Source organism: Astyanax mexicanus, chromosome 20 (assembly GCF_023375975.1).
Source record: "Astyanax mexicanus isolate ESR-SI-001 chromosome 20, AstMex3_surface, whole genome shotgun sequence".
Taxonomy (NCBI): domain Eukaryota; kingdom Metazoa; phylum Chordata; class Actinopteri; order Characiformes; family Acestrorhamphidae; genus Astyanax; species Astyanax mexicanus.
Window position 1 is genome coordinate 19,946,539 of NC_064427.1, and position 26,457 is coordinate 19,972,995.

A 26,457-nucleotide genomic window follows, 5' to 3' on the forward strand; every position below is an offset into this window, starting at 1 on the left:
TGTCCCAGGAAAGCAAGAGCAAGCGTTTCCTCTGCTGTACAGGATAAGTTCATCAGAGTTACCAGCCTCAGAGTTACCAGCCTCAGAAACCACAAGCTAACAAACAGCTCCCCAGATAAGAGCACCTAAATGGGATGAGCCCTGAATGGTGCAGATTAGTCCAGTGAAGGAGTCTGGTTTTGGAAAGCTCATAAAATAACATTTAAGTCACATTTTATTTTTATTAGTAATAATAAATTAACTAATTAAGTTACACTATTATCCAAAAAAGGGTAGAATCAAATTATCTGATCATCTGAGGGTGTAGAAGATTTTACCGCATGTGGTCCGGCAGCATCATGAGATCATCAGGAGAGGATTAAGGCAAAAAGTCTATTTAAATTTTTATAGAATTATACTAATACATACAGTATTACAGCAAATACTGTAAATAGGAAATAAATCAGCCAGTCTAAGAATGACACATTTTATTTTTTATTAGGTATATACACAAATCCTTGGAAAATACAAATCATTCAGATAAAAATGTCTCAGTTTCAAAAAGTTAGCTTATAAGAAGCATTAAAAAAACAACAAAAATAATAGAAAATATGTGATTTCATAAAAGTTCAAACTAAAAGGCACAATAGCAATGAATGCAAAAGGTGAGGGAACCAGTTCAGTGGGTTTTAGAGCAAACAAAACAGCAATTAAACTTTCACACAACTCTAAACCTGCAGCGAAAATAGATTTTTTGGATTATAAAATACAAAGGAATCTTAATATAATCTATACAACAAAGAAGGCACACAGCATATAATCTAACATCAGAAATATTAATGCAATATTGTGGTGCTACAAGGCTGAAACGGGACTTATTTCTAAAAAGTTTGGCAGATGTGATTTTAAAGGAGAAATCTAGTGTGAAATTTACTTAAGTTGTAATGAAACATGATAATGAGTACAAACTTTTGTCAAATAGCCCACCTCAGTTCTACCCAAGGATTTCAAAATTCAGCGCTATTAGTCAATGCTTCCAAGAGCCTTACCATGCAAATGATAGGGGCATAAAGTTACCCATGCAAACACATGGCTATTTTTATAGGATATATTTTTAAAATATCTGTTGATTGTCTAAAGGAAAATAAAGGGCTTGTCCGTGTGAACAAAGACAAGCGACTCTGGCAGACCAATCTCATCCACATTCAATGCAGGAGACTCCGCCCACATATCCCACATCTCAGTGCATCATTCTTTAGCTTTTTTGGGACATGGCAAAGATCATAGGACACAATACCAGTTCCTATCCCTTAAAATATTGAATTATTGTATTAATCTCAAATATGATTTCCTCGGCTTCAAGGACTTAAAACACTCTTTTCTATGTCTTTTTTTACAGCTTCTATTTATTATATATATATCGATAACAAGTGTTTAATTGTAGATATGATTTTTTTTGTATATATTATTGCACTTTTTGTATTACTGTACTGTATTATTATTGTACTGCTACTGGCTGCTTAAGTTCTATTAGGTTAACCATCATGCACCTGCACTTACTGGGCATTTCCTCAGGTGGTGTTTTGATAGTGTGTGTGGTGCTGTTATGAGTGTATAAGACACACAGTGTCCTTTTTATTGGAAACCCTCCTCTTGTAGCTCCACTGTGACACTCTTGACCAGAAGAAACTTGTATATCTGGAACTTGAATTTCCAGTCTAGAACTGATTCACTCATATCAGCACCACACACACTGTTCCCTGACCACTGTCATATCAGTGTCACTGCTGTGCTGTGCTGTGATTGGACCACCACCCCAGTAATACTGTATATAGGCAGTAGGGGTCCTAAGGTGGTCCCTTGTGTAGATGAATGGGGTACAATGGGCTGATACATTGTGTAGTTACAGTTAAAAGTGTAAGAAATAGAAAGAAAATATACAGTCTGTTATGAAACATCTACATATACTGTACATAGTGGGGCTATACACAGTAGCTACTAGCAGTTGTTTCTAATGAAATGGCAAGTAAACTGGCCGCACAGTGCATGAGGCGAACACAGAGGAGATCACACCCTACTTCACAGCACAGCACCGAACACATCAAGCCCTTAGTTGATGCCTTAACCCTTAGAGTAACAAAAATATATGGTACTAAAACACACTTTATTTGTAGAAAATAACAATTCTTAGCTCTATAATGGACTATAATCACTTACAGAGGAGGGCTGGGCACAATCTGACACAGCATCACATGTAAAACAGCTGTTGTAGTTCAAAGTTTATGTGGTTCAATGCAACAGTCTGGGATTTAGTCTGGGATTTGGCGACCTCTCTGGTGAGAATGTGTATTGCACCAAGTGTGAGGAAGAACACATGTAAAATGTGCATTGTGGTGCAGTCTCCTTTTAGAGCAAATTAATCTCACGATTTTAGTGAGGACTCAGCTTTCTTCAGTTCTAATTCTGAGTTTCTATGTTTTATTGATGCCTATATAAGCAGAAGAGGACTGAGTTTGCTGTTCTAATTTCTCTATGTTCGCAGTGGCTCTGGTATCAGCATCATTAGCAGTGCCACAGTTGCTCAGGTTGCTAGAAAAAGCTTGTCATGGCCAGGAAAACACCCAGGAGAACCTACTAGACACCCATGCTTAAATAATTACTATTTCTGGATTAAAGCTTTTAAACATGGTGGAGATTGTTTAGCACACTGTTACTGTAAAATGTAAAATTAGGCAGGATCTTTTAAGGAACAATTTGATGTTGGGTTTTTTTTAAATAAATAAATCCTTAACATACCAGTTAAATTGCTTAATATTACATGAAGTAAATTTGTTGGTTAAACTAACAATTTTTAAACAATTTTTGGAAGTTTACAATCATAGATTTACAGAACCGTACTGTAGATGTTATGTTAATAAAAATCATTGTTTTTACTTTTTGTTGAAAATTTAATGTACAGTCACTTTTCACCGATCACATTGATTTGGACGCAGATATTCTGATGTCTTTGGGTTGGTTAGCTTATCTGCTTTAAACAGTACAAAATTGTATTAAATTAAAATTACTGAATTAAATAATATTGTTTGTATGTATTTAACACCTTGTAATTGACTGTTACAGTTAACCCTGCCTATGGGGTAAGCTATAATGTTTGTTAAATTGTTTAAAAATGGAATTTGCTTTTGTAGCAAAGATTTGTGGGTTACCTTTATAAATATATTACCACTTTGGTCAAATACTTTTAAATTATTTAGAATGAATGCAAGAATGCAGCATGTAAGGTCAGATCATACCTCACTGGGCGCTTCAGATCATACCTCACTGGGCGCTCCTTCAAGGTGTCGTGGCAAGGACAGCTGTCCTCAGCCCGCTCCTTATCCACTGGGGTTCCCCAGGGTTCGTTACTGGGTCCCCTTCTCTTCTCAATATACACTGCCTCTCTTGGTCAGGTTATCCACTCACATGGCTTTTCCTACCATTGCTTTGCTGATGACACCCAGCTATACCTGTCATTCTCACCTGAAGATCACTCAATCTCTGCACGGATATTGCAGTGTCTCTCTGACATATCCTCATGGATGAAGGAGCATCACCTTCAATTAAATCTCTCAAAGACTAAACTTCTGGTCATACCAGCAAAACCATCTTTTCAACACAACTTCTCTATAAGTATCGACTCTCTCTGTCTCTCTCACCGACAAAGGTTGCTAGAAACCTGGGTGTTATGGTTGATGAACAGCTCTCCTTCACGCACCATGTGGCCTCAGTTGCTCGATCCTGCCGCTTCGCGCTTTATAGCATCAGGAAAATTAGACCGTTTCTGACGCAACAGGCCACCCAACTCCTGGTGCAAGCGGTCGTCATCTCACGCCTCGACTACTGCAATGCCCTGCTAACTCGCCTCCCGGCCTGCGTAGTAAAACCACTCCAAATGATCCAGAATGCAGCAGCACGTCTGGTCTTCAACCAACCAAAACGGGCACATGTCACCCCGCTGCTCATTGAGCTCCACTGGCTACCAGTTGATGCTCGCATCAAATTCAAAACTCTTACAATCGCCTACAAGGTGATGACAGAACAGGCTCCTTCCTACCTGCACTCACTCCTGAAGGCTTACGCTACCTCCCGGCCGCTGCGCTCCTCCAATGAACGTCGCCTCGCTTTACCAAACATTCACACAAAGCAATCCAGACTGTTCTCATACAGAGTTCCCCAATGGTGGAACAAACTACCTTCCACTACCAGATCAGGAGAATCTCTCGCTATCTTTAAGAGATTGCTGAAGACAGAGCTCTTCAAAGAGCACTTACTCTCCTAACACCTCTAACACACTAACTACTTCTAACCCCATTTCCTTCTTCCCCTCCTTCACTTCTCTATCCCTTTATTTCCCTTCGACCTCCTTTGAGCCCTATCTAAAATGGTTTATCTTAATTCCTATTACTTTTGTACTTCATTATTGTAAGTCGCTTTGGACAAAAGCGTCTGCCAAATGTAATGTAATGTAATGTAATGTAATGTAATGTAAGGTTGTGCCCTGCTCTCCCCCATATCATTAGTGAAGCATTTAATCTTATAACGTCTGAAAAACACAAATATATCAGTGTTTAGGAAAATCTTAAATAACTCAAGCAGATAAGATTATATAAATCACATTTTCAGAAGATTTTAAGGAACAGTTCTCCCAATACTAATGATAATGATCTACACCATCAGTTCATTTCTGCAGGCCACTTAAGACTTGTTTACACATATTTAGATCCTCTTTTTATCTTTTTGCTGAGTTTTGCTGAGTTTTATCCAACAACAGGGCGTTCATGGTTCATATTTTTGTATTTATGTAATTAATTACACTTGATTTAAAGCATTTTATGCTATTATTTAGATCATTTAAAAAAATAATCATTAATCAAATAACAATTGCAGATATCTCAAAAACTTAACTGTGTTTTAAATATGTTACACTTTTATTAAAGTTTATGTAAAGATTTGGATACCTGCAGTTTGAACACAGTGAGGAAATCACACTGCTCCACACTGTATTTAGGTCTGTTTTGGCCATTACACTGCTTCTTGTTAAATCTGACATCAAGTATATCACATTTTGTGATGTGTTAGCACCCCCTGCTGGTTTGGCATGCTTATGCAAGTGTTTTAGAGCCATTTTCACATCTCAAAATGATCTGGATATGTGTGGACAAGGTCTTTAATTGGCATATTTAGGTGAACTGTTCCTGTATCATTGGGAAAAATAAAATGGGGTGTTATTGCTTTGGTTCCCTGGCCTGAGCAGCCGATTCAAAAATCGACTGTAAAATAGAACAGTTCATATTTACAGATATATAATAAAAACACACACTCTCCCTCAGTCTCTCATGTCTCCATCCTGATGGTCGTGTTACCCTGAGCACAGTTGTCCTGCCCACAGTTATCACCATCACACTGGCACAGCATCTGTACAGAAACGCAGAATTTAAAAAATACATGTTAATTACAGGAGTAATTACCTAGTAGCTAATAAAGTACCTTGAATTTGGGGTCTACTGACACTACCATTGAATGTTTTAAGTGAATAGCTAAGCACGTTTGTGGGTCATTCTGTATAAGAGCCTCTGCTAAATTCATAAATATTAATGTAAATGTCACACCTTAAGGGTTGGGGTAAAGAAGTTATTGGCTGACAGGTCAGGGATGGGCGGGTCTTGACTGAGGTGAGGACTTACAGCAGACTCGTGGGGCATCTGGAAGAAAAATAACATAGAATATGGTCAAAACACTTTTTGGTCAAAAATGAATCTTCATAGCAGTTTTAGGCCCTTTTATATACAGTACATGCAGTAAGATTCAGTGTTATTATTATTTTTTCCATACATTGTGAAATAAAACTAAAATCATCCGGATATATTGAAATTAAATAGTACAAATAATTACAGCATTTTCTCAGTCAGCTTTATGAGGTAGAATCACCTGGATTTCAGGCTTTCAGTTAACAGCTGTGCTGAACTCATCAAGAGTTAATTACTTGAATTTCTTATCTTTTAATAAAGTATTTGAGAGCATCAGTTGTAAAGTTGTGAAGATGTAAGTTTGATTCACAGTTAATAGATCTATTTGAGTAATGTTCTAATTTAGATTATGGCAAAAAAAATACTCAACTAAGTAAAGAAAAAAATTCTTTAGGACACGAAGGTCAGTCAATCTGAAAAACTTTAAGAACTGTGAAAGTAACCTCAAGTGCAGTCACCGCAAAGACCATCAAAAACATTATAATGGTGAAACTGGCACTCATCAGAACCAGGAAAGGAAGAGCAAGAGTTTCCTGTGTTGTACAGGATAAATTCTTCAGAGTTACCAGCCTCAGAAATCGCAAGTTAACATACAGCTCCCCAGATAAGAACACCTAAATGCTTCACAGAGTATTTTGGTTTGTTTAATGCTTTTAGGTTACTACATGATTCCTTATGTGTTCCTTAAAAATATATATATATTTTATATAGTATATACATATATCTATGTATTTGTTACCAGGACAGAAGAGGCACTGAAGAGGTAGGTGAGGGGGTAGTTGATTAGGTTGAGGCAGGACGCAGCGTACAGGTCAGCGTAGCGCAACAACTGGCTGGCGAAGAGAGTTTTAGTGCATCCATAACGAAGCAGACTGCCCATCTTCCCATAACAAAGATCCATACTGTACGTCACCTTCTGCAGTTCACACGATCACAAAACACACAAACACTAGCTTTTTAATGAAGAACGAACAATTCATACTGAATTAACGGGAATTGTAAGAAATTACTAGCTCACAAATCCAATTTACCACGTAAAAAATTCACCTTAATCTTGCTCTGGATCAAGCTTATATCTGGACTTCCCACAATACCGCTGTCTAAATACCTGTGAATGACAGTAAACACATAGAGATTAGTTATTGAGTGGATTTGTTACACCCTGTCGCCACCTGTTGGTCACTCTGTTTCTTATATTATGGCAAATGCATCAGTAATTTAATATCTGCAAAAAAAAAAATTCATACTCACTTATGAAGCTCGCTGAGATACACATCCAGCTGCCTCAGCTCCTGAAACATACCTGCAAAATAATAAAGCAATATTATTTTATTTTTTACCAGATAAACAGGGCAAATTTGCAACCTTGTGCTTTCACTCACTGGCCGCTTTACTGGAAGCACCTACTACATACTTTGTACCTACACTGACTGGCCACTATATTGGAAACACGTACAAAGTACTTTGTATCTAAACTGACTGGCCAATTTATAGGAAACACCTACTACATACTTTATACATACACTGATTGGCCACTTAAAAACACCTAATACATACCGTGTGCTTCACCTACTGGCCACTTTATTTGAAACACCTACCAGAAACCTGCAAGGTACCTTGTGTTTCATCATTGGCCACATTATTAGAAACGCCTACATTTACTCACACTGGCCATTTTATTGGAAACACCTGGAGGTACCAAGTGATTTATCATTGGCCACTTTGAAAAAACCACATTGAAAAACACCTTCTTATACTCACACTGGCCATTTTATTGGAAACACCTGGAGGTACCTTGTGCTTTATCAATGGCCACTTTATTGAAAACCCCTACTACATATTTTGTACCTACACTTGCTGGCCTACACTTGCTGGCCGCTTTAATATAAACACCTACTACATAACTTGTGTTTCATCATTGGCCACTTTATTGGAACCACCTGATTACACTTATGCTGGCCATTTTAATGGAAACCTCCTTGTGCTTAATTATCGGCCATTTTTTTGGAAACATCTACGACTAAACAGTATCTACTTTGACTGGCCACTTTATTAGAAATACCTACCTTGCGCGTCACTCTCTGGTCATTTTACTAGAAACAACTAATATACCTTATATTACCTAAACACCTACTACATACTGAGAGGCCACTTTATTAGAAACATCTAGCACCTTATACTGAGTGCTATTACTGCACTGCAGGTGTAATCACTGTAATAGATATGCAGTGTAAAAGCTGGAGCTAACAGCTTTGTTAAACACATCAGCAACATTTCATAGACTCACCATTCTTTTCTGTCCACACCTGCAGCTCCTTGGCGAGCTCTGGAACCACCAGAAAGGTCTTCCAGCCCTGACGCTTCTTAGACTTCAGGATGTCTCCGAATATGTGATCTCCCACATAGAGAATTTCCTTCCCCCTCACATCCAGCAGATCACAGACCAGATCTGATGACCCTGAGACACAATGAGCAGAGGATGTAAAACTGGCATTCATTATGAACAGACCAATAAAAATACTCTGGTCATCAGTCTCTCTACACTCTACTGTTGTTGATCTTATCTGAAGCTACATGAAGTTTGGAGGACCTCCAAACTTCATGTAGCTTCAGAGTTCATCACTACTACACACCTCCAAACTTCATGTAGCGTCAGAGTTCATCATCATTACTACACACCTCCAAACTTCATGTAGCTTCAGAGTTCATCATCACTACACACCTCCAAACTTCATGTAGCTTCAGAGTTCATCACTACTACACACCTCCAAACTTCATGTAGCTTCAGAGTTCATCACTACTACACACCTCCAAACTTCATGTAGCTTCAGAGTTCATCACTACTACACACCTCCAAACTTCATGTAGCTTCAGAGTTCATCATCATTACTACACACCTCCAAACTTCATGTAGCTTCAGAGTTCATCATTACTACACACCTCCAAACTTCATGTAGTTTCAGAGTTCATCATTACTACACACCTCCAAACTTCATGTAGCTTCAGAGTTCATCACTACTACACACCTCCAAACTTCATGTAGCGTCAGAGTTCATCATCATTACTACACACCTCCAAACTTCATGTAGCTTCAGAGTTCATCATTACTACACACCTCCAAACTTCATGTAGTTTCAGAGTTCATCATTACTACACACCTCCAAACTTCATGTAGCTTCAGAGTTCATCACTACTACACACCTCCAAACTTCATGTAGCGTCAGAGTTCATCATCATTACTACACACCTCCAAACTTCATGTAGTTTCAGAGTTCATCATTACTACACACCTCCAAACTTCATGTAGTTTCAGAGTTCATCACTACTACACACCTTCAAACTTCATGTAGCTTCAGAGTTCATCACTCTCTACACACCTCTAAACTTCATGTAGCTTCAGATTAGATCGAGAACAGTAGAGTGTAGAGAGACTCATCACGTGTGTTTATATGTTTATGTGTTGCAGAACAGAGCTGATAGTACCTCCAGAGTAGACAGTGCCGTGCTGCAGATCTCCTGTGTAGGTTCCGATTCTCAGCTTGCCCGTGTTCTGTGTAAAGAAAACATCAGGGTTAAACCCAGAATAGTAGATATACCTCCACACACACACACAGTGGTTTTAGAACCAGTGTAAGAGAGGGTAAAGTACCGTGTCCACTTGTCTCAGCACCGTCCCCTCAGCGAAAAACAACGGTTTCCTCGTGTCCACCACCACCAGGTCAAAGTAAGAACGCCACAACTTCTTTGGATTCTGAGGAGAGACGCTTTAACTGTGAGTTTAACAGATACATTCTATATGCATCTGTATGGGACACCTGTAGGGCGTTTTCACACCAGCACTAAATTGTCTGGGTAAAACGGACTCTGGTTGTTTTTTTTACACTCATAGTTCATTTCTCTGGTCCGAATCAGTTGATGAGTTCATTTAGTAGATGAGTTCACTTGGAGCATTTTCCCTTTGTTTGGTTTGGTTTCACACAGGCATAAACCTAAACGCACCAAAATGCAAACCAATAAACCACACGAGCAGGCTGTTTCCTCTGATTGGTCAGAGCTGTCTGGCGTGGGAGTAAATATAAATATAACAATCAACATTCTTGTTTGCTTATCTGCTCCAGATATTTAGAGTCCTATATTGATACTTATATATACAGTATTAATACTGTGTAGTAAAACCTCACAGGGATTCTGGTTGCTCACCTTTGATCCAGGTGGAGGTTCTAATAAGTACTTCATGATGCCCTGTTTAAAAAAAGGCAAAACTACAAATTAGATTACATTTCTCAAGTCAATGTTAACTAAATATATAGCAGTTTATTTCTGTATCACTTGCCTCAGTGTAGTTGTAGTCACTGTTAGTCGCCAGAAACACTTTTGCGACATTCTTTATCCGGCTCAGCATCTCAGGAACCCGCGGCTGGAGAAAATACATTTCATATATTAGAAAACTGTTCAATCAATCAATCAAACTTTATTTTGGCTCGGATGTACATTGAGGGCAACCCTCATTTTCAATGTAGCCGAGCATTTACAGAAACAGGGATTGACATGACGGAGAAAATAATAGCTAAATTTAATTATTTTAAAATAACAGTAAATAAAATATAAAAATAGATAAACAATAAAAATAGAATTAGAATAAAATAAAAAAATATTTATTCTAATTATTAAAAAAAAATAATTTTAAAAAATTAAGATCAAAAGAAAATAAGATTAATACAACAAAAATGAGTTAAAATTAGCTAAAACTAACTTTTACATAATACAATAAAAATACAAATAAATAAATGAACAAAAAAAAGCAATAATAATAATAAAAATAATAGTAATAATAAAAGAAAATCAAAATAAGTTAAAAAGCAATAATACAAAACTATTTTAAATAATAATAATAATAATAATAATAATAATAATAATAATAAACAAATCAGGAAACAAATAAAAAGAAATAAAAAACTAAAAGAAGAACTAAAATAAAAAAGAATAAGAATAAATAAGAATAAGTAAAACAGGTACAGGCTGTCTGAAAGTGGTTAGATTAAATGGTTAAAATTATTTAAAAAGCTGAAATAGAAAATTGCTGATTGTAACATTATAATAATTCACATAGCACAAGGCATGTGTTTCTGCTAAAGTGGCCACTGTGTGTATGTAAGTCCATCCTTACTTACATCTCTGATGATATATTTCTCCAGATTCTTCAGTGTTCTCTCCTTCAGGCTGCCCTGCGGGGAGGAAAGCAGTGTGAGTTTAATTCACCCAGTCTTTGACTTATAACTCAAACTCACTCTACTGTTAAATCTAATCAATAAAGGGATATCCACATGATTCAGATTCTTTGGGAAATTATTCAGTTCATTAGGAAATAAGAGCCAGTTTCATAATAACGTTTTTAATGGTCTTTGCGGTGACTGCACTTAATGACTTTTCCTTTACTTATTTGAGTAGTTCTTGCTTCTTATAATATGGATTAGAACATTACCCAAATAGAGATATTCACTGTATACCTGTAACTCTACCTCTTCACTACTTTACAACTGATGCTCTTAAACACATCAAGTAATTAACTCTTGGCGAGTTCAGCACAGCTGTTAACTGAAAGCCTGAATTCCAGGTTACTCTACCTCATAAAACTGACTGAGCTACGCTGTCATCTGAGCAAGAGGTGCTACTTTAAAGAATCTAAAATATATAAAACATATTCTGGTTTGTTTAACACTTTTGTGTGTGTGTGTGTGTGTGTCTGTGTTAGCTTACTGTATCATGAAGGTAGTTCATGGCGTCTCGTACGTCCTGGAACATGCTTTTATACGACATGAAAAGATCACCATGCTTAAATCCCTGCTGACAACTACAGTTAGAGAGAGTGAGAGATATAGAGGGGGAGAGAGAGAGAAAGGGAGTGACATAGAAAGAGAGAGATATAGAAGGAGAGAGAGAGATGAAAAGAGAGAGAGAGAGAGAGAGAGAGAGAGAGAGAGAGAGAGAGAGAGAAAGAAAATGATATACAAAGAGAACTGTTATGGTTTTGAATAAGAAAGTTGTGTAGACTACTATAGAAACTTACAATCACTTTTAATAACATTTTATATCGGATCAGTTAAAAACACAGAAAATGATTCTTTAATAAAGCGAATGATCTAAAGGCTGCTGAATTATCTTTAACTCACTTTTTGTATCTGGAGCAGCCGGTGAAGAAATCCACAAGGCAGGCGTACAGGTAAGTTTCTGTAAAAACAGCATCGGATCAGCACCAGTTAAAAACAAGGAGAAATGCTCAGAATAGCAGCATAAACTCCCTTTAATACCTTTGATTTAAGAAGAAACAAACTGAAATCAAATAGAATAAAACATTTGGCCAAAGAAAGAAACCTTCATATTTACCACTGAACGAGTTAAATAGCCTAAATGATTTAGTTTCTCTTGCTTTTTAAAGAGAATGAATTGGAAAAAACTACAATTTGAAAATGTATTTATTGCACACCAAACATTTAAAAAATACAAAGTGTCAGCAGAAATGCAAAAAAAAAAAAAAATTATTAAAAAAATTGAATAATTGAATTGAACACATAGGGGTGGGAATTACAGGTCATCTCTTGATATAATATTATTACAATATATTGCCCATGATTCTGTGATTCTGCAATACTCTATATATATATAAAACAAATCAATTCTCTACTATACTTCACAGTATCTAAATATCAGGAATTATGTATTTATTGGTGTCAGATTCACCAATGCATTTAACAACCAATATTCTTAACAGGTTTACCCTATTCATTTGATTTTAGCACCACCATGTGGAGCAATAAAGCAGTAACTTTATTGTAAGTCTAATTAGGAGGCGTGTCTTAGGGAGTTTAGAGTATGGTGGCCCAGAGACACATTATATATATATATATACACAACAATATAAGCAACACAAGAAACAGAAAGATGACAACGCAACTACAACAAGAAAACAATACAGCGCCCTCTAGCGGCCGGGAGCATTTCTGATGTGGCAAATGTATTTGCTTTCCCTTAATGCAGCGTTTCTGAAATGCTGCTTTTATTAATATAGTTGCATTTTCATCTTTACGGAGCCCGGGAGGGACCGTACATAACAAAACATTCAATCGAGTGAACGATATAGCAGTTCGTTCTCACAATTTCTTTAATTCGTGTTCACGATTTTTTTTTATTCGTGTTCACGATTTCTGTAATTCAAGCAATTTTTTTATGAGCACTAAGACAAGAAGCTTAGAGGGAAAGGAGCATTTTTCTTTCTTGATCTGTTTCAGGGGTGCAGTAATGATAATCAGTTATCTACTACATTTATAATCTGCTGATAATAATGCACTAGTGTTACACTTAGATAGTACAGTGTGCAGATTTTGCTGTAGCGGTGGCGTCTTCTTGTCTAAGTGCGCATAAATAACATTCGCCCGAATTACAGAAATCGTGAGCATGAATTGCACATTGTTCACTCGAATAAAAAAAAAAAACGTGAGCACGAACTGTTATATTGTTTGCTAATTTTTTTTTTTATCCACAGCCCCTCCTGGGCTCCATACATCTTTTTGTTGATTTGTAAATGTTGTTGCGATGTGCATTTCTGAACCACTGTATTAAAGTGCCTGGGTTTCAATAAATATATCTTATAAACAAATTTAACGCCACCTACTGGTATCGATACAATATATCGCAATATCGATATTTTGGCCCACTCCTATTGCTGAATAATCAGTGCATCTTAATATACCCAGTACTTGGGATAAATAAAGTAAATGAAGCTGAGTTGGTCTTTTCTGGTACCTGAGAGGTTGAAGAGTGTGTTGAGGATGTAGAATCGCTCGGTGTCATCTCTCTGGATGAATCTGGTGGGGTAATAGTGCAGAATCTCTGCACTGCAAACACACACACACACACACACCAGCGTTACACACAGCCGCAGTTTTCCTCTGAATGAGTCACAGCAGACCGCTTCACACTCCTCCAGCTAATCACCTGCTAAATGAAGCCGAACACACTCTCAACTCACACACACACACTCTCTATCTCTCTCTCACACACACACACACACACTCTCTCACACACACACACACACATACCGCAGCACTGCCTCATTAGCGTAGGCTGCAGAAGCTAAGGTGTAGAGAGACGCCAGTCACACACTATGACCCCGGACTGAGACTCTGATGGACCAACACATTAGAGAAACACAAAACAACCAACCAATAAGAATCTTTATCACATATTCACTTCCATACACTCAAAAACACCTTATCTACATCTATAACTATAAAAATATAGCTATTTTATATTAAATATCATGCTTGGTAGAAGCTCAATGTGCTAAAAAATGATCTATAACCCAGTTCCTGCTAGCCTGTTGCTACACAGTTGCTACAGTATTCCAGATGGTCTCTATGGTGTTGCTAGCTAATTGGTCTGTTGTCCCAGGTGATCACGGTAGCATTGCTAAATGATTGCTAGGTGACTGCTGTGGTATCTTAGGTGGTTGTTATGATGTTAAAAAGAACATGAGGGGCAAAATAGCTGTTATAAGGATTTAGTGGTGGCTAGGGTGTTGTTAGGTGACTTCAATGGTTCTGCTACACAGTTACTACAGTATTCCAGATGGTCTCTATAGTGTTACTAGCTAGTCCCACTGGTGTCCAGGATGATTGCTACGTGATTGCTGTGGTTTTCATGTGGTTGCTGTGACGTTGCAAAGAACTTGATGGGCAACATAGTTGCTATAGTGTTGTTTAAGGGGCTACTAGGGTGTTGTTAGGTGTCTTTACTGGTATTGCTACACAGTTGCTACAGTATTCCAGGTGGTCTCTATGGTATTGCTAGCCAGATTTTATAGAACATTGAACATTGTTGTAGTTCTATAAACTACAGACAACATTTCTCCCAAATTACAAATAAAAATATTGTCATTTAGAGCATTTATTTGCAGAAAATGAGAAATGGCTGAAATAACAAAAAAAAATGCAGAGCTTCAGAGTTCAGAAATCAATGTTTGGTGGAATAACCCTGGTTTTTAATCACAGTTTTCATGCATCTTGGCATCATCTTCTTCTCGTCTTACACACTGCTTTTGGATAACTTTATGCCTTTACTCCTGGTGCAAAAATTTCAAGCAGTTCAGCTTGGTTTGAGGCTTGTGATCATCCATCTTCCTCTTGGTTATATTCGTGAGATTTTCAATTTGGTAAAATCAAAGAAACTAATCATTTTTAGGTGGTCTTTTATTTATCTAAAAAGAACAAAATCCCCAAGGACACCTGACCTTCATCTAAGAAACCTGACACCTACTCATAACCCACTCCTCACACACCCATAATACACACCAGGCCTCGCTCACTAATCCCCTTACAGCTCACTGGAGCCTTCCCAGAGCCCCCCAGTGCTCTGGTCATGTCATCCACTCTGACCCACAGAGGATACAGAGCAGTTTAAAATAGTGTAGTGGGATTATTCCCACACATAACCGTCCCATTCACCCGTCCCCCAGTGTGCACGTATGATGGATCACTTCCAGACAGAACCGCAGCTCATGACTGCGTGTGTGTGTGTGTGTGTGTGGTCGGTATGAACATACACACTGAGTTTTATAGATATATACAGTGTATCTATACCCCATACCTGTCTGCATGCACTTTACAGAAGCAATAAAAAGTATTTATGGAAGCTGATACAGGTCACACACACACACACACACACACACTCCTGATAAGTTTCCTGTGACATCATCCTCTCCCTCAAGCCTCTATCATTCATCATCTCCTCCCTCAGCATCACCCAATCCATCACTCTCGCTTTACTGCTCCTCCTCTCCTCCACCTCCCACACACCACCCCACACACTCCATACTGGAGACTCCAGCCTTATGAAAACATATCTATACAGACACTTGTTTTTATATCGGTACCACTTTAAAATAAGGCTCCTTTATAAAGGGTTTATAAATAGTTTATAAACCTGAGTGTATTAATTGTTATTAATTAGGTTATAAACCATTAATAATCAGTTAAAACACATCAATAGGAAGGGCAACAGTGTACCAAATAGTGATTCCACATTCATTTACACAGTTAAACCTCATATCTTACCAGAGGCTTGTCTTACTTCATCTTTTCCATCAGTAATCATTAACATTTGTGTTAATAACTTTAGTCACTTAACTATAATAACATATTATAATGACTAAACTGATTTTTTTTATATATTATTTTATTACATATGTTTAATATATATATTTTTTTTACTAAAATTCTTTCTATTAATGTGTTTATTATTGTTTTTTAAGTATTTACAACCTAATTTATAATCATTAATAAACTCCTTAATACACTATTTATACCTTTATTGGTACCTTTTTTATATCTTATCAGGACACATAATCAAACATGTAATATACTGAAATATGAAAATGTTTGATTTGGAGTTCCATCTCTGTATCAACTGAGATACAGACTCATGTCAGTGTTTATTTAATTACATGCAACAGATGTATTCAGAATATGCCCCATATGAGACATATAACATATTTTCTATTACATTAAAATGATGAACTACTGCATATGTAGTAAAACTGTGTTCTGTACGTAATTAAAATGACAGACATACAGACAGGCAGATAGATAGATAGACACACACTCACCCTGTGAGGTAGATGAAGCCGTGTGCGCACACGAGGATGTTTCCATGTGAGTCCACCTTCAGTAGGTTACCATACGACGAGTCATACACCAGACCACTGTTCAAAACAACACACACACTCAGTACACAGCAGCATTAACACACACTATTTAACACACACCGCAATGTGTGAGTGTCTATATGTGCTATATACGTGTAATTATCTATAAATGTAATCTTATGTCCTTAAATATATATATTTTTTTATATTTGTAATTATTTTGTCTATGTAATAGTATGTCCTTTGTGATGGTTACATATGTGTAAGTATCTATATACGCAATAATGTGTCACATGTGAGTTTTATCTATACACTAAAAAAAAGATGCGTAAAATTTACTTTTTTTAAGCTTTTTTTTAAGACTTAAATGTTACATAGAGTAAATAAGTGAACTGAACTTCAGTCAATCCTTTCTTTTAGTAAACTTTACTTAATTAGTAAACTTTACTAATTACGATTACTTAATTTATACAATATTATGTAATTACAATTACTTCATTTATACAATATTACTGAAATTCAAATATTTACATAATCTCAAAGATTTCTTTTGTAAACAGACCAAGTCTCACTGTCTCAACACATGGATGACATGTAATACATTCTTTAAAAAATTTTAAGTTTACTAAAAGAAAGGATTAATTCAGCAAAAATAAATGAAGTAAAGTTTACTAAAAGAAAGGATTGACTGAAGTTTAGTTCACTTATTTACTCTATATAACATTTAAGTCTTGAAACCGAGTTGAAGTTACTTTTTATCTGAAATCAAATTTACTTAAAAAAAGAAAATGCAGAAAGTTGCTGAAACTTTTTAAAGTAAATTTTACTCATCATTTTTTTCAATGTATGAGATAATAAGAATAATAATAAACTTTTCTGAGGATATCTCAATGTAAGTCTGTAAACAGTACAGCTCCAGTATGACCAGCTCATCTCTCTCACTCGCTGCAGCTGGAGCTCTGAAGCTGGATTAAGGATGATGGATGGTGAGATGTAAAAGAGGAAATACTGTATCCCCCACAGGAGAGATCATTTACTACTGAATGATATTAATATCCCCCGTCTCCTGTACACCCCCTACCCATGCCCCCCGACCCGAATTCTGATCCTAACCCGCCTCTCTGTTCAACACAACTCTGGACAGCCTATAGAACAACCCATGTTCTTGAAATTCTCCTTTTCAGATTGACTTACCTTCACTTTTTCTTTAAGTAATTTGTTTCTTTACTTAGTTAAGTAGTTCTTCTCATAATCTGGATTAGAACATTACTCAAATATTCACTATTCACTGTATACCTGTGACTCTACCTCTTCACTACTTTACAACTGATGTTCTCAAACTCTTTATTAAGAGACAAGAAATTCAAGCATCATTAATTCTTGACAAGTTCAGCACAGCTGTTAACTGAAAGCCTGAATTTCAGGTGACTCTACCTCATAAAACTGAGAACAGACAGACAGATTGTTGTTCTCACCGTGTGGGGAAGTTGGGGTCGTATGAGTAGCGCAGCAGTTCGTGTGGATATCCGACGGACACCAGTCTGTCCCTCAGCAGCTCAAAACACAGACCCTCGTACTCAGGAGATTTATAAACTGCAGAGCGGACACAAAGAAATGAACTGTAACCATCAAATCAGAACCATTCCATTCTATCAGCTCACTGAGCTCTTGGGTCTTCCAGCATGACAATGACCTGAGACACACCCAAGACACTTTCACTGTTTATAGAAGCATGACTAGCTGCTGCTTTTATTACACAGCTGTGGAGACAAACGTGTTTGGATTTTGATGGAGTGAATACTTTTGGCAATAAAGTGTAGAAATAGAAGTTTAACTATAAGGTTTGCTGGTTAGCTGTTAGCGCTCCTCAGTGCACTCACTGGCGAGAGTGTAGTCCATATCGAATCCATAACACTTGATGTTCTCCAGCGTCACACCCTTGTTCACAAACACCCTGAAAATACAAAAACAGAGACAAAGAGACCATCAGTGACCAAAACACACCAACATTCACAATCTGACAGATCAGACAGTCAAGAGTCATCCAGTCAAGTGAGTTAATCATGCAGAGCTTGGACCTGTAGATTCATCACTACTGTTTAGTACTGTTTGTCTCCTACATCAATTTTAACATCTGAACAATGAATCCATTAATCAATGATTCAATCAACCAATCAATCAAACAGCCAATGAGTCATTTAATCTTTCAGTTAGACTGTCATCAATCATTTAATTAAAATGGTAATCAATTAATTAAAGAATAAATGAATTAGTAAATGAATCAGTGAGTCAGGTAATCAATTAATACAACTATGAATCAATCATTCAAACATGCAAGCTCTGAGTGTGGGCACTGCTGCAGAAACCAGGAAATAATAATAATAGTAATAATAATATATTTTTAGGAATTATTATTTACTGACTTAAGCTATTTTTATAAGTTTTATATAAGTTTTTATGTCTAGTGTCTCTGTAAGTTGTAAATAATTTTAAAAGTATCATTACGTGCACTCACTGTAAAAGACCATCAAAAATGTTACAATGATGAAACTGGCACTCATCAGGATTATGCCCCAAGTAAGAAAGAGATATATAAAAATATATAAAATATACTGGATATTGGCATATATTGGAATCGGCCCGGAATTCCTACATCAGTGCATCCCTAGTATTTTAAAATAACAGATGTACAAATATTTCAAATTTTAAAAATATTATTATATGATTGCAATAAATATTATTTTTATTTTAGTTTTATAAGTATGATGAAAAATTACAACAATAACCATTATTTAAACAAACACAGAATCTTTACAATTGTGTTAACTTCTGTAGTAAACATATCGTATATGTGTGTGCCATATCGTATTTTACACAATAATATCAGACACATTTTTGAATATGGTGAACGATATTATACCCTGATATATCATGTCATATCACCCACTCCTAATTATTACATCAGGGTACTTTTTTTTTTACAGTTTTTAGCAAAAGAAAAAATCACACTGTGCCAATTTCCCATTATATATCTACTAAAAACAGATTCTATCTGTCCAGTATCATTTATTTTAATTTAATCCTGGATATATGGAGATATTTGGAGTGCATTATTATTAGTATCATGACATTCCGAATCATTGACTTTTGTTACAAATTTTATAAAATTCTTGTATTTTTTAATATCTCAGTTAGGGGTGTGCCATCTCATATCATATACAATAAGAACATTTAATTATCATTATGTTGCAGTAGTGTAGTCTTAAAGTATATATATATATATATATATATATATATATATATATATATTAAATTCATATCGCCAAGAGTATCGCTACCATGAAAATACCATGAAATGTTTTTCTATATTGTAAACTTACATTTACAGCTCCCCCCCCCCCCCCGAATAACTTTATAACTTTAATTATAGTGTTTCTGTAATTGTGTCCGTACACTCTGTTCTCACGATTATTGTCACTGTTGAACATGCTGTCACGCTCTTCAGATGTGTGGAGTGTACTAAAACCCTCTCGGCCTGCAGTGTGTGTGTGTGTGTGTGTGTGTGTGTGTGTGTGTATCAGAGTGTTCAGGGTGTGTAACTCTCCTTATCAGACCCCTCACACACTCTGACATCACCTCAGCGAGGGCACGACGAGGGTAAGGGGGGGCACGTAATCTGGGCGGAGTCACCCGCTGGCACCGCCCACAGCTGGCAGCAGCGGCGTGGTTTTACTATCACAACACACACACGTCAAACAGTGACGACAAACCAACACACACAGAGTACGGACACATTAATGGAAACACTGTAATTAATTTATTCTAGGGGGCGGGGTTAAAGCCTGATAGGCTATTTCAGGAGCTGAAGTGTTTACACTTTACACCACTGCATGACATTAAATCCCCCCGCCTGCCCTCCACTGACCTGAGGCACAGAGTGGAAATACACCAGTTAAGAGTGATGAAATTTAGCTTTATAACAAAGTTATATAGAGTTAATTACAGGTAGACACTCTCACTGAGTTTCCACTGACTTTATTCGTGTTTATTTGTGTTTATTCTCTCTAATGTTACATAAATAGAATAGAATAATAAATTCAAAACAGGTTTATTTCAGTTATTTGTGTTTATTTGGGTTTAGTATTCGAATGTTATATACATTTAATTGCAGGTTAATTACAGGTAGACACTCTCACTGACCACTGACTTGTGTTTATTTGTGTTTATTCTCTCTAATGTTTTATAGAGTTAATTACGTATAGACACTCACTGACCACTAACGTTCTGTTTATTCGGGTTTAGTATTCTAATGTTATATGGAGTTAATTACAGGTAGACACTCTCACTGACCACTGACTTTATTTGTGTTTATTCTCTCTAATGTTTTATAGAGTTAATTACGTATAGACACTCACTGACCACTAACGTTCTGTTTATTCGGGTTTAGTATTCTAATGTTATATGGAGTTAATTACAGGTAGACACTCTCACTGACCACTGACTTTATTTGTGTTTATTCTCTCTAATATTATATAGAGTTCATTACAAATAGTTATTCTCAGTGACCATTGACTTTATTTACGTTTATTTGGGTTTATTTATTTCTAATGTTATATAGAGTTAATTACAGGTAGACACTCTCACTGAGTTTCCACTGACTTTATTTGTGTTTATTTGTGTTTATTCTCGCTAATGTTACATAAATAGACTTAAAAACAGGCTTATTTCAGTTATTTGGGTTTATTTGGGTTTAGTATTTGAATGTTATATACATTTAATTAGAGGCTGACACTCTCACTGACCACTGACTTTATTTGTGTTTATTTGTGTTTATTCTCTCTAAGGTTTTCTAGAGTTAATTACATGTAGACACTCACTGACCACTAACGTTCTGTTTATTTGGGTTAATTCTAATGTTTTATAGAGTTAATTTCAAGTAGACACTCTTACCGATGACTGATTTTATGTTTTTTTGGGTTTAGTATTCTAATGTCATATAGACTTAAAAACAGGTTTACAGTATATTACAGTATTTGTGTTTATTTGGGTTAATCCTAAAGTTATATAGAGTTAATTACAGGTAGACACTCTTAGTGATTACTAATTTTATTTGTGTTTATTTGGGTTTAGTATTCTAATGGTATATAGAGTAATTACAGGTAGACACTCTCACTGACTTTCCACTGAATTAATTTGTGTTTGTGTTGATTGTCCCTAATGTTATATACATATACTTAAAAACAGGTATATTTCACAGGTATATTTGACAATATTTGGGTTTATTTGGGTAATTCTAATGTTATATAGAGTTAATTACAGGTAGACACTCTCACTGACTTTCCACTGACTTTATTTGTGTTTATGCTTTCTAACATTATATAGACTTAAAAACAGGTTTATTTCATAAGAGTTTGACATTATTTGTGTTTATTTCCGTTAATTATAACATTATATAGAGTAAATTACAGGTAGACAATCACTGAACAATTTCTTTATTTGTGTTTATTTTGGTTTATTTAATTCTAATGTTATATTGAATTAATTACAGGTAGACACTCGCATTGATTAGTGACTTTATTCACGTTTATTTGGGTTTATTCTCTCTCATGTCATATAGATTTAAAAACAGGTATATTCCATTTGAGTTTGACATTATTTGGGTTTACTCTGATGTTATATAGAGTTAATTACAGGTAGAGACTCTCACTGATCACTGACTTTATTTGTGTTTATTTGGGTTTATTCTCTCTCATGTCATATATTAAAAAACAGGTATATTTAATTTGAGTTTGGCATTATTTGGGTTTACTCTGATGTTATATAGAGTAAATTACAGGTAGACACTCTCCCTCACTGAACACTGACTTTATGTAACTGTAATTTGATTTGTTGTCCTCCTCTATCATCAATCAGTACTATCTATTACTGTGAATGCTGCTGATATGCAGATGATGAGATCTGATATGTAGATGATGAGTTCATCAATCTATTAAAGGCTGTTATCGGGATATCTCTGTGTGTAAAGCGGGTCTGTGTGCCAGGTCCAGACTCTCTCTCTGACAGAATCTAGAGTTGCAGTTAATATTTAAGCAGGTGGATCCAGTATCTGCAGCAGGGCAGTCCCAATTCAGCTCCAAAACCTTGCTTAGCAAATGAACTGAAGACCTAACAGTGATAACTCAGCTTTAGATCCCACAGTTTTCTGTATAGACAGTCAGATATATATAACATATAGAGAGATTTTGACCAGAACAGGATATACTTCAATAGATTTTAATGGTTAAGCTGGTTTTATTATTACAAAGCTAGATAATGAGGTTGCCTACCATGACCAACAAGAGCAAAATGAAATGAAATGCAATATACAGCTCAGAAAAAAAATGAAGAGACCACTTTAGTTTCTGAATCCGTTTATCTGTTGCTATTATTAGGTATATGTTTGAGTAAAATTAACTTTGTTGTTTTATTTAATAAACTACGGACAACATTTCTCCCAAATTCCAAATAAACATATTGTCATTTAGAGCGTTTTCAGACCTCAAATAATGCAAAGAAAACAAGTTCATATTCATAAAGTTTTAAGAGATCAGAAATCAATATTTGGTGGAATAACCCTGTTTTTAATCACAGTTGTTTTTTATACATCTTGGCATCATGTTCTCCTCCACCAGTCTTACACACTGCTTTATGCTTTACACTCCTGATGCAAACATTCAAGCAGTTCAGTTTGGTTTGATGGCTTGTGATCATCCATCTTCCTATTAATTATATTCCTGAGGTTTTCATTTTAGTAAAATCAAAGAAACCCATCATTTTTAAGTGTTTTTTCCAGAGCTGTAGACTGTGCTGGTCAGAAGCTAATTGATCAGTTAACCCTAGCTAGCTTACACCATCTTAAACCAGTTACCAAAAGAAGCTGGTCTTGAACTGGATTCTTAACGTAGTTATTTCTAATTCTACATGATTTTAACAGCATAATAGGCTAAAAGACGCTCGCCGAGATATTCATAAACTCCTGGTGCAAAAATTAAAGCAGTTCAGTTTGGTTTGATGGCTTGTGATCATCCATCTTCCTCTTGATTATATTCCAGAGGTTTTCAATTTAGTAAAAAACAAAAAACGAATCATTTTTAAGTGGTCTCTTATTTTTTTCCAGAGCTGTATTTATATGTATACCAATAATCCTAGGTGTAACTTCTTGATAATAAATATAAATCATTGGAAATCCTGTTAAATTATGTTTTTAAACTGAGTCACGTTTGTAAGGAACATGTGTTTATGGGATGAGTAGCAGAGCCGAATATGTGCTGAGGTTGCGCCCATTAAAATTAAATTAAATTTGGCCAAATCTTCTCTGCAAAATTCAGAACAGCTTATTCTGCTGTTTCTATTGATGCTTGTTTTAAGGAGCTTCTGGTTTCTCCAGGTAATGCAGAACCTGTGATCATGAGCTCTGCTACAGTGATCAGTAGGTATCTGAGCTCCAAGATTTAGCATCATGCTACGTTTGGCTAATCTGGATATAGATAAGTCTGTGTGATTGGGCAACTTTAAGCTGGAGTTCCTCAAAACTGTGAAAATTGCACCATTATTATTTGTACTGAGCCCTGATACCAGTATCTCCAAACTGAAAGCCAAGAGCCAAATAACTGGGGATCTTAGAGAGATCCTTACCTTGCATGTTCCTCACAAATGTGGCTCAATTTAAATAAGAAATTAACAATGTCCAGCAGTATAAGATTTAATAAAGCAACAAAAAATAATCTACCAAACACACATTTCCATAGTTTTAAGTATCTTAAGTATTTTTACTATCAAAAGTACAGAATGATCTGTCCTGCAGGCCTCCAGCACCTGATAAGTACTGTACAGTACTCTGTATTACTGAGTACCTGATAAACATCAGCCAGGAGAGAGTAAACAACCCAGCTGCCTCACTACTGCTGAACCAGCACTCTTACTAAACCTGACATATGAGAATTTTTCACTACTACTTCTAGTAATAATAGTGATAATTCGATCCACAAGTAGCAATAAATAATACTTATAATTAATACTATTTTATATATTTAAATTAATATACATTTATTTTATATTAAACCATAATAAAAACACTTATTAATGACAATACAAAAAAAATAAACCGTATAAATATTAATAAAATCCACAAGTATTAGCATTATGTTTTATATAATGTCGAGAGAATATTTATATTATACTTTATTATTAACTTTTAACTTTAAGTGCAATATTTTCAGGATGCTTTTATTGGCCCTGAGGGTGGGCGATATGGCCCTAAAATAATATGACAACATATTTCAGAAATAAATATTTTCCTTATAATAATACTCTTGGCAATATGAAAAAAATAATAATTTCAAGAATATAATACTTTAACAAATAATAATAAATATTAAAAATGTATTTAGTAAAAATAATTATAGTGTATCAAAATAAAAATATATAACAAAAATAAAGCCATCTAACAACAACAATCTACCACAAAACTAAGGGGTAGAATATTTAGTGCTGCAGTTAATGCAGTAAATAGCAAAATAGCAGTTAATGCAATAAATAGCAAAATAAATACAAAATAGATTGCTTTTAAGAATATCACTACATCACATTATGGAGTTTTTTTTTTTTTTCAAATTTTAGGAGATTATTGCATATGATATGATATGGCATCTAATTGGCTGAATTGGCTGAATTTAAAAAAAAACTGGTATAATGACCCTATAACAAGGAGGAAAAGAATCATTGATGTTTATTGCAATAACGATGATATAAAATCAAGTTCCAATTAGCCTGAGGAAACCGGAGAACCCGGAGGAAACCCACGCAGACACGGGGAGAACGTGCAAACTCCACACAGAAAGACCCGGGTCGCCCCACCCGGGAATCGAACCCAGGCCATCTTGCTGTGAGGCGGAAGTGCTACCCACTGCGCCACCGTGCCGCCCCTGTGATTCATTGATACTCAATATATCACAAGATATATCACAATATATATTTCAATTTTTTGTCCCACCCTTACTAACAACTACATTACAGTAATCAGCTAACAGACAGACCAGGGTGACCAACATGACCACAAGTCATGTGGCCAGTAAAAACAGTTTGACCAGTATAAACATTATAACTAAGTATCTTACCAGAAAGACCAGTATGACAAGTTTGGGCAAGATTAATGACCAGTACAGCCAGTATGACCACTGTTGATGACCAGTACAACCAATATGACCAATATGACCAAGTCTTTGACCAGTATGGCAAATATGACCAAGTGGGTTGGCCAAAAAGACCAGTATGACCATGGTCCAAGTGGGTTGGCCAAAAAGACCAGTATAACCACTTTGACCAAGGTTGCAGACCAGTAAAACCAGTATGACCAAGGTTGCTGACCAGTATAACCAGTATGACCACTTTGACCAAAGTTGCAGACCAGTAAAACCAGTATGACCAAGGTTGCAGACCAGTAAAACCAGTGTAACCAGTATGACCAGGGTATAAATCCAGTAACCAGTAGCAGCTGGTCTGCAGGTCTTACTGCAGCCAATCTTGGAAACAGGTTATACAGCGCGCGCTCAGGTGCCACTTACCGGTTGTGGATGTCCCTCTTTCCCGCGAGCGCCTCCGCCGCGGTGGTCTCGCGCTGCGCGGTTCCCTCCATGTCTGCTTGATCTCTGTTTGATGTCGCTCGCGCCGCCGCCCGGAGACTCTGATCTCACCGCTTTTCAAATCCGAGCATCGCGTGCCTGCGCGTGGAACCCCTCCTGCGCGCCCGTGCGTAAAACCGCGGCCGGAGCGGGCGTGCGCGCGAGTACCTGGCGCACGGTTTACGCACGCGGGGGCTATTATCAGGGAGGCGCGTTATCTGCACGCGGACACTCCGCCGTTATCACTGACGAGCAGAGGAGCCGGCGCCAAACGCTCACCACACATGCGCAATAAAACTAGAGAGACACACTGTTTACATACGAGTGGCCACTT

At 36.3% G+C, this 26,457-nt stretch overlaps 1 protein-coding gene across 1 annotated transcript; it reads right to left on the bottom strand.

Annotated features, from left to right (window-relative positions):
• Window positions 1–452: 452 nt before the first annotated feature.
• Window positions 453–26,382, bottom strand: nt5c2l1 (5'-nucleotidase, cytosolic II, like 1). The gene is made up of 18 exons (XM_049468328.1): window positions 26,067–26,382; window positions 18,345–18,418; window positions 17,940–18,057; window positions 16,426–16,521; window positions 13,566–13,657; window positions 11,936–11,993; window positions 11,523–11,616; window positions 10,937–10,990; window positions 10,099–10,182; window positions 9,966–10,007; window positions 9,415–9,516; window positions 9,249–9,315; window positions 8,053–8,223; window positions 7,017–7,068; window positions 6,813–6,873; window positions 6,505–6,681; window positions 5,628–5,720; window positions 453–5,433 (listed from the first exon to the last, which is right to left on the bottom strand). The coding sequence occupies exons 1-18, from the start codon at window positions 26,135–26,137 to the stop codon at window positions 5,353–5,355; spliced, it is 1,587 nt and encodes a 528-aa protein (XP_049324285.1). The 5' UTR covers window positions 26,138–26,382; the 3' UTR covers window positions 453–5,352.
• Window positions 26,383–26,457: the final 75 nt, after the last annotated feature.

Bases quoted from the DNA above. Each gene is read 5' to 3' on its own strand.
- nt5c2l1 (XM_049468328.1), bottom strand. From the start codon at position 26,137: ATGGAGGGAACCGCGCAGCGCGAGACCACCGCGGCGGAGGCGCTCGCG. The intron at 18,419-26,066 runs GTAAGTGGCACC...TTGTATTTTCAG, and splicing joins AAGAGGGACATCCACAACCG to GGTGTTTGTGAACAAGGGTG. The intron at 13,658-16,425 runs GTGAGTGTGTGT...GTGTGTTTGCAG, and splicing joins GGCTTCATCTACCTCACAGG to TGCAGAGATTCTGCACTATT.